General features: G+C 42.4%; 1 protein-coding gene across 1 annotated transcript; it reads left to right on the top strand.

Annotated features, from left to right (window-relative positions):
- Window positions 1-844: 844 nt before the first annotated feature.
- On the top strand, window positions 845-8,956 carry cog2 (component of oligomeric golgi complex 2). The gene is made up of 18 exons (XM_070978236.1): window positions 845-1,000; window positions 1,403-1,564; window positions 1,956-2,021; window positions 2,110-2,190; window positions 2,354-2,457; window positions 2,797-2,905; window positions 3,250-3,429; window positions 3,510-3,634; window positions 4,115-4,241; window positions 4,382-4,521; window positions 5,489-5,550; window positions 5,638-5,789; window positions 5,923-6,108; window positions 6,260-6,332; window positions 6,553-6,695; window positions 7,752-7,891; window positions 8,087-8,270; window positions 8,386-8,956. The coding sequence occupies exons 1-18, from the start codon at window positions 944-946 to the stop codon at window positions 8,482-8,484; spliced, it is 2,190 nt and encodes a 729-aa protein (XP_070834337.1). The 5' UTR covers window positions 845-943; the 3' UTR covers window positions 8,485-8,956.
- Window positions 8,957-9,621: the final 665 nt, after the last annotated feature.

Below are 9,621 nucleotides of genomic sequence, written 5' to 3'. Positions count from 1 at the left end.
ACTTTCTTTTTTGTCTGGTGTTTGCTTTTACCATATGCTTTCACTAATTAGGTCAAGAGAACTTTATCTGGTGGACAGAGATTAATGTGCATGTGTGAGGTTTTAAACAACCTCTCATCTTTCTGTGCTATAAAACAAAGCAGATGGTATAGTTCAGTCAAGGTTTTAATTAAGGAAAGACAAACAACAGCTAAAAATAGGCCCTAAAAGGAAGTCTCATGGATAATTAACGTTAGGATGTTCAGACTGGTGCAATCTTGCTGTCTCAGCACTTGTACTAAATGGAGTTGAATCTATTCTCTACATAATCTAATCTGATTTACACATTTTAAACCTAATGCAGCTTTAGTTTGAGTTTAAAAGCTGTTAAAGTACAGGATAAACTTTAAGAATTTACTATTTGGTAAAGTCATTATGCAACCCTGTTGCCCTGCTGTCAGGTCATTAGTCTGCCCACATTTATTTGACATTCTGTAGACGTTATCTAACATATTTGGAAATGAGTTCTACTCAGTGTCAAAGCTGGGACAATTTTGGTCACAGTGGAAACGGAAATGGAAAACCCCTTATTTATTTATTTATTTATTTATTTATTTGTTGCTTTGTTTTCTCCACTGAAGGCCTGAGCTGAACCTAAATATTTCCACCTGTCCCCAATAATATCCTACGACAGCATCTTGTAATCCTGCAATAAACTCACCACCCGTTTGATGGAGTCACATGTAATTTGAAGTTCATTACTCTATTGAGAAGCTTCAACCTCGCCTTGCAGCTGTACATTTACCTATTGTTCTCTCTAGGGGGAGCTGTAGTATTGTTGTAACCCAGCTGCGTCTTCTTCCTCGTTGGTGCGCTTGCCATGTTTGCGGAAGCTGGGTTACAGCAGCTAGCTAGCGGCTAGTGACTTCTGTATGTATGTTGTAGCTGTTTTTTATAATTCAACATGAATCTACCAAAGGGACCAGATTCTTTGTGCTTTGACAAGGATGTTTTTATGAAGGTAAGAATCCGTTAACGTTATAAGCCTTTTTTTAACGCGCTAACGATAGCTTATGCTGTTAAAAGTAGCTAGCATTAGCTAGTTGACTGTTAATACTCGTTATTTGATATAGATACTTAATCAAGTTAATGAGCGTTTAAACTACCATACCATACTCCCTAATAGCAAACGGCGTTAGTAATGACATGTGGTCATTTAGTCTCTTTGATCTGTCTGTTTGTAAATTACATTTGTCGATGTAACGTTGCTTTCTCCTTTTTCTCATAAACCGTGTCTGTCCATGTGTTAGTGACACTGGATGTTGTTGTATACATGGCTGATTACCAGGGGCTCTTGCCTCAATGTGCGTGGACGCTTCTGGTCTGTCTGATCGTGATGCCTGTGTTGTTTCTCTGTCTGCAGGATGACTTTGACGTGGACCAGTTTGTGGCGGAGTGTCGCAAGCAGGTCCAGCTGGAGGAGATGAGAGAGGACCTGGAGCTCTACTATAAGCTGCTGAAAACGGCCATGGTGGAGCTCATCAACAAGGACTACGCCGACTTTGTAAACCTCTCCACCAACCTGGTCAGTCGTTGTTAATGTTGCCAGTTAGCCACAACAACCAGCAGCTACAGGAGAGAGGGAGGGATTCCAGTAAACAGTGTTCATTTCTGTTGAAAATGTCAATAAGGCAGCCTTTTATTGTCCACTGTCATGCTCAATATCAGCTAAAACATTACTTTTTTTCTAAATGAGTTGATTTGTCCTATATTTACTGTCATCTTTTGGTATCTGTGGTGAGAAGAATATTTGTCAATTGTTATCTAATTTGTATTCTCGAGTATCGATTTTCACATCAGCTGACTCTGTTAAGTACTGTTGGCTTCTTACAGTATGCTGGTGACAAATGAAATGGAGCACACCATACCAATAGTCAGAAGACTGTTTCTAATCTCAGAGCTATTTCTCATCTCAGGTGGGGATGGACAAAGCCCTCAATCAGCTCTCTGTGCCACTGGGACAGCTGCGAGAGGAGGTTATGGTATGTGTTCTGACTGAAAATACTGCCAGCTTTGAAGGATTCCTGCCACAGTGTGTTCATGGATGTTTCTGGCTGTTATTTCTTGCAGAGTCTGCGGTCCTGTGTGAGTGAGGTGATTCAGGCTATAGACAGTCAACTGTCCAAACAAGAAGATCTGCAGAAAAAAAAGGTCGGGCTCCTCATCGACCTGACAGACTTCGTCCTTTGATCATATTTTGTACATATAATTAAATGTTTTTCTGATCACCTTTGCAATGTTCTGCAATAGTAGACAGTTATCTCTTGGGATCATCTCAATTAATTATCACCATTTTTATTATCCCAACCCTCAGGTGTGTGTACTGAGGCTTATTCAGGTGGTGCGCTCGGTGGAGAAGATTGAGAAGATCCTCCACTCACAGAATGCCAAGGAATCCAGCTCTCTGGAAATCAGCAGGTGAGAAACTAACATGCTAACAAGCTCTCTGACATCACCTGGCAGCTAACCTGTCTTTGAATGAGGGCAGGTTATTCATCATGTAAGTGCAATTTCAGTATTTTCTTTTTAATATGCGGCTGAGCAGGAGTCATAAATAAGATGTCCTGGTTATAAATGTGTAGGTGTGTCATTATTGGAGTAGCAAACAAAAATCCAAATTACTGACACAAAGCGCTGCAAAATCTTTGGAAACCGTACTTGAGCGCACCAGAGGTTCAAATAGTTTGAGCTGGATCACTGCAGGAATGTAGTACTACGCTTTTGTGTCTTACTTCATGCCTGTCTGTCTATGTACAGTCCCTTGTTAGCAGGTCAGATCTTGGAGAGGATTGCTACAGAATTCAACCAGCTGCAGTTCCACGCTGTGCAGAGCAAAGGCATGCCCCTACTGGACAAAGTCAGACCTGTAAGTGTTAACGTGTCAATCAGTCAGACAGCTCATAAACCAGCAGCCACACAGTGAGTCGATCAGTTTGTCTGTGTGGCTGCTTTCCTGTCAGTCCATCCATCAGTTATTTGACAGTCAAAAGATAATCAGTTCTTCTGGTAAGTGCTTCTCTCTTTCTGGAAAAAAAAAAAAGTCAATACTACCATCTGTGCTGAGTAGACAGGAAAATCCCTGCACAATATGCGACGCTCGCTTTCGCATTGATTCATGATGGGTTTATGTGTTTGCTGGAATATGCCATGTTGGGAATATTTTCAATAATTGTTTAACTGTGTATGTGACAAGGTTCTTTCCTCTGCCAGCGAATTGCAGGGATCACCTCCATGCTGCAGCAGTCTCTGGAGGGCCTGCTGATCGAGGGTCTGCAGACGTCCAATGTGGACATGGTGCGTCACTGCTTGAGGACATATGCCACCATAGACAAGACTCGAGATGCTGAGGCCCTGGTAGGACAGGTGCTGGTCAAACCATACATGGACCAGGTAAACATACGTTTTGATCCAAGAGCACTTACATTAATTGATAACTTTTGCCATAACAGCCTCTTCTCTCCTTCTTTTAGGTGATAGTAGAAGAGGTGGTGAAGTCCAGTTCGAACGGTCTTCAGTTGATGTACTCAAGACTGTTGGAGTTTGTTCCTCATCATTGTAGACTGCTCAGAGAGGTGACTGGAGGAGCCATATCCAGGTATTGATGCAAATTCATTCAAAGCATGCATAGATCTTGTGGGGCTCTGAAATAGAGCTCTACACCGGGATTGGGATTGGGAGAAGGTGGTTTAAACTTCACTGCAGGTGGGAGTGAGCTGTCAGAAAAGAAACAGCTGGATTTTTGCAGGATGAAAATTGCAGAAATTAGTTCCTTTGTGTGTGAGTCAGTGAGTCACTGTCTTGAAATAACCAGTGGTTTAATAAGAATAAACACCACACGAGCAAATGAGGCATTCAACCAAGTCCTCTTACGTGACTGTGAGCTAAACTGAACCCGAGGACATTCCTTGGCCTTGCCGTGGTGGCTCATATTGAACAAACAGTGAATGTAAATACCATGCGTCATTCACTCATAGAATAGTCCCACACTGTGTGCATGAAATGAATCAGTGGGTGAAGTCGTGACTAATGTAGATGATATAACATATTTTTGATGCACTGCTGCCTCTCCCCTCAGTGACAAAGCTGACACAGTGCCAGGTTATGATTTCCTGGTGAACTCTGTGTGGCCGGAGATGATCAAAGGGATAGAGGAGAGGTTGGCCTACCTCTTCAACCCTGGAAACCCCGACATATTTTACGAGGTACAACCACAGTGACACAGTTAGTGTTTGTATGCATTGACTTTGGTTTGTCTGCTGTATACTGTCACATAATTCAATGCTAGATTCAGCAGTGTCACCTGTGTTTGTGTTTTCTGTTGACTCTTAATCTCCTTTTCTAGCGTTACAGCGCGAGTATGGAGTTTGTGCGGAAGTTTGAGCGTCAGTGCAGCTCACAGGCCAGTGTGAAGAGACTGAGAGTGCACCCTTCGTATACCAGCTTCCACAACAAATGGAACCTGCCTGTCTACTTTCAGCTACGGTGCATATTACCTCAATACAGTCTATACTCGACATGCTACAGCGTGTAGATTAACTATGTAAAGTATGCTGTTTTGGATGATGTGTTGTCTGGCTACACGGGCAGGCAGAAGTGTTTATAACTGTTTTGAATGGCCACACTCTAAGGCAAAGTGAAGTCATACCAGCACTTCTGATGAGGCAGCCGAGCTTTCTTGGTGATCAGAACACTACAACATTAAGTTTATGTAATTTTTACTGGCATGCAGTGGGTAATAGGTGGGTTTGAATCTTTTGAATTTTGACCTCTCAGCTAAAACGAATACGGTCCGACGTTGGTGAAGGTGGAATTTCTGCGCCGCATGTATTTTGAAGAACTGTCTCGTCTTGCTTTAATGACTCAAGAGAAAGGCTTTGATTAAAATTACAGCCTGTCAGCATTTTCTGAAGGTAAAAAGACGAGTTGGCACACGATCAGAAGTTGAACAAAGCCCATTTTTGTAGGAATCTGGAAAATTGCTAATGGGTGTGACATTCATGCTGAATGATGACCAGAAGCAAAATGTAAATTTAGGATGTGTGTCAGTGCATTCCTAAACATAGCCGATAAACATGACACTGGACCTTGACTGAATGGCCATTGATCTGTGTGAAAAAGCAGAGAAGTGTTCTACTGTTTGTCAGCCTCTTCCCGCCCCCACAAACACACACACACACACACACACACACACACACACACACACACACACACACACACACACACACACACACACACACACACACACACACTCTGTGAAGATTAGGGCTTGTGTCCTCATTTCTCAATACAAACCTGCAGAATTCAGCTTGATTTGGAAAGTCCATAATGTCTGGCACGCACAGTGTGTATTCACGTCATGAGCATGTGTGTATCAGAGCAATGCAAGAAGTAAGCTGATAACACATTGATTTGTCCTTCCGCTCTCTGCATGTCTTTTCTTGTTTTTCAGGTACAAGGAAATAGCAGGATGTCTGGAGAACGCCATAAGTGATGGACTAGAGGCAGCACCGGGTAGGAATTTATTCTCTGTTATGAACGCCAGTGTGTACAGACTACTTTACCTGCAGTAACTGTGTATCTGTGTCTCTTCACGTCCAGCTGGCAGTGCATACCACCTGCAGGTATCTGAGGTGTTGTGGTCCTGTCTAGTGAGATGTTGGTCAGACAAAGTTTACCTGTCACCTCTGGCACATCGATTCTGGAAGCTCACGCTGCAGCTCTACGCACGATATGCCAAGTTTCTAGATGAGGTAAACCAGAAGAGGTCAAAAAGGATTTAGAGATTATTTTTAAGAGCAGTAATTCCAGCAGAGCACTATGCAAATGAATATCCAATCTGCTGTTGCCTGCTGCTGCTCCTCATCTTGATCCGTGTCGGCACAGGTGTTGACGAAGACTCCAGCCCCTGAGGTGACGAAAGAGCCAACCAGGCCTCTGCCGAGCTCAGCCTCCTCCACATCCAGCCGAACGTCAGTGGATGAGGGTGGCAGTGAGAGCGGGAGTCCGGCCTCCCTTTCCACCAAACAGCTTGTCTGCATTGCCGCTGATATCCAAAAGCTGCAGGAGAAGGTGCTCACACACAAGCTAAATATGTGTCTGCATATGTAGTTTCAATTTACTTACATATGTTACATTAAGCTTTGCAATTTCACATCAGTGACAAAATTTGGAGAATTTTTTAATGGTTTCCACTGAATTGTTTCCACAATCTTTCTCTCAGATACCAGAGTTGTCAGAGATGGTCAGACAGCGGTTAGAAGCCATCGGATTCAAAAACTTTGCTATTGTGGAAGGTGAGTTACAAATGTGGGTCACATGTAGGTGATCTTAACTTTTCCCTTCCTTTTCCAAGACATGTCAGCGCAAACGTACATCTGATGCTCACTGACATTTAACAGAGTTTTCAGCATCTTCAAAGACAAAATTGAATCCTTGCTCACAGTCCCCTGCTTTAGCACAACTCAGGTTGTGTGTGTGCACATGTGCATTCACTGGTGTTCTCCTCTGTGTCAGATGCTCTATCAGACTCCAAGGCTTGCCTGTCACGTAGCATCCCCACTCTAAACACCAGGATGACCCAGCATCTGACTGAACGCTGTTGCCGCTTCCTGAAAAGTGCCTCTGAGGTTCCACGGCTCTACCGCAGGACTAATAAAGTCAGTGAAGCTGCAAACACGCACATGTTTTCCTGTATCTCATTATATCCTGTAACATATCTTGTCTCATTTAGACAAAACCTGGAGGGCTAATGCACTTGGAACTGTGTTGTGACATTTACTTCTTTTTCCTGATAGAAATGCCATAATTAAAGGTCAGAATTTCACATTTTGAAACGCACTGACTGGTCAGCTGGATTATGCATGTTAATACATGAATACATTAGTAGTCACAGTAACATTGCGTATTAACAAACTAAATAATGTTTCAGTATCAGGCTGGGCTCACTTTTGAGAGACGTGAAGCGGTTCCAGAAAGTAATGTGATCTTTGAGCTTCAAGGTTAATAATTGACAATGGAAATGGCAGTTTGACAAAAATTCAGAGTCTCCTTACTGGACTTACTTTCCAGTTAGTTGACCTTGTGCTAGGAATCTGTCAAACACTCATTATTTCATTGATTCCTCCTCTCACTTGCTCACCACAGTTAGCCTGTCTGACCCTCAATGGCTGCCAGCATCACCTCTTCACTGCAGTGCTGCTGTTTAGCTCCATCTTCAAAATTGTTTTTCCCAATGAATTAACAATTTCTGTTTAATTATTGGCAAAATACTTGATGTTGGTAATCACTATTGCAGGTATAGTATAGAGGAAACACATACAGGTCACAGCCACGCCAATAACCAAGGATGTCCTGGTCTGCTGATTCAGAGTCTCATTCTTTATTCCTTTTTTCTTGCATAATAGAGCTGCACAATGCACACTTTAACTCATAAAGCAGTTTCAATATGGGCAACAGCTGCATAGCTCTGCATTAAGAAAATGTAGCCCGAAGCACAGTTTTTCTTTGATAGATCGAGAGGAATGTAAGTCTGGAGCTGCTGCGGCAGAAAGGTTTGGACAGGATATGAGGCACCCCTGCATCCTCAACTCGAACAAAATCTTAAACTTCAGATTCAGTTTTCTACTAATCTTAATCTTTAACACAAGCAAATATTGAAATGTATATCCTCACACCTCGCTGTGCAAACAACAGTCTTCTTCCTCCTTAAACAGGATCTGCCGGTGCGTGCCTCAGCCTACATGGACAACGCCTTACAGCCGTTGCATCAGCTACTGACTGACTCTACGGGGCTGGTCACCCCCTCAACGCCGCAAGAGTGGCTGCGAGTTGCACTTTCTGAGTGCACACAGAGGTAACCTGACACACAAATACACACCTGTAAACATAATTAGATCCAGATGCAGTACCAGTGTTAAACAATTAAAAAATATGTCAGTGCTTTGGTATTAAACTTCCACTTAATATACCTGAAAAGCTGCATTTCTTTCATTTTCTAAAGATATCATTCTAGCTGCAACCCACAAAGATTTCCATTTCTCATGCTCAGGTACTATGAGACCATCTCAGAGGTGCTGAGCTCAGTGAGAAAGATGGAGGAGAGTCTGAAGCGACTGAAGCAAGCCAGAAAGGGCGCGACCACGACCACGACAGCAGGAGCAAACGGTGGACCCACAGACGACAGCAAGATCCGGCTCCAGCTAGCACTGGATGTGGAATACCTGGGGGAACAGGTAGGTGGCGTGTGACGAGTACGCAAACACATGCAGACTAACAGCTACCAAGTTCAGTGTCATCTGAGGTACTTTAGATTGTTCTTACACTGCTCTGGACTGTTGTGTATCTCAGATCCAGAAGATGGGTCTTCAGCCAAGTGACATCTCCATGTTCTCCACCCTGATGGACCTTGTGAACGAGGCCCGAGAGCTCGCTGAACAGAACCAGTAAAACGGTGTCTCCATATTTAACTGAAACCTGTTAACATGCTGCACTCAACCCTGCATTCTCTGAAGACTTGTGAAGGAAAACAAGAGATTTGTCCCGTTGCGGATCAAAGTCGTGGTCTGGTAACGGCTTATGATGATCAGAACAGGAAGAATGTAGGACAAGAACTGACACTACTGACACTTCAACCTTTTGTAAAGAAACATCTCTATTTAATGCAGATTTTAGAGCCACAGTGCACAAACCTTTCAACCTGCTTGAGTTGCATCAGATCAAGTTGTAAATTAGTGATGGAATCTGAGAAACTGCTGTCTGTTTCTGCAGAGTGGGCAAAAGGGACTGCCTGGTGCTGGCATGTTTAGAGTCTGAAGTCTGAGTTGCAAAGAGAGAACGTCAATCAAACAATATTTGTCTAATTTCTGCTGTTTGGTGAAGGATTCATTTTGAATAAAGAAGTCTGTTGGATACAGTGTTGACTTTGTGTTTCAATATAAAGGTCATTAACTAGCTATAAGTGGATATACATTGTATTATTTTTACCTTCCCCTCAAAACTACCATGAAACCTGCAGGACTGAGCATTGTACCCATGCCAACAGGTCATTATTGTCACTCTGAAAGGCCACAGATTGGTGAACCACAAATACAGTGCAATGTAATGAATAACTGGTTTTAGATCAAAAGCAAGAAGACACTGACACCAGTCACCATTAACTAATGCTGATATGCCTATTCCAAATTATTTCACTTGGTAATTCACATTTCTATTCTTTTATCTCATAATATCTACAAGTATGATATAATATACAGTATAACATGCCACTAAAATGACCATATTTTCCACCAGGTATTGTAATATCTGAGTTACAGATAGCTCTTCATATCTATAATTCAGCACCCAATACATTTTAGTTTCCTGCATAGTTCCTTTGTTGCTTTGACTAGAAAGCTGAATTATCTTTTGTCTTTTATCGTCATGTTACAGCCCCGATTCCAATGAAGTTGGGACACTGAAAAACTAAACTGAACGTGATCATTCGCTAATCCTTTCTGGGAGTAAGCACGAGAGGCATGTAGTGATTTGTCATTTGATAAATTAAAATGTTATATTTTAACTAGCAACAAATTACTTGATGTCCTG

This window comes from Chaetodon trifascialis, chromosome 13 (genome assembly GCF_039877785.1).
Source record: "Chaetodon trifascialis isolate fChaTrf1 chromosome 13, fChaTrf1.hap1, whole genome shotgun sequence".
NCBI lineage: Eukaryota > Metazoa > Chordata > Actinopteri > Chaetodontiformes > Chaetodontidae > Chaetodon > Chaetodon trifascialis.
Note: the sequence above shows the minus strand (reverse complement) of the source record. Positions and strands in the feature narration are given on the sequence as shown.

Bases quoted from the DNA above. Each gene is read 5' to 3' on its own strand.
- cog2 (XM_070978236.1), top strand. From the start codon at position 944: ATGAATCTACCAAAGGGACCAGATTCTTTGTGCTTTGACAAGGATGTT. The intron at 2,906-3,249 runs GTAAGTGTTAAC...TTCCTCTGCCAG, and splicing joins TACTGGACAAAGTCAGACCT to CGAATTGCAGGGATCACCTC. The intron at 4,522-5,488 runs GTGCATATTACC...CTTGTTTTTCAG, and splicing joins CCTGTCTACTTTCAGCTACG to GTACAAGGAAATAGCAGGAT.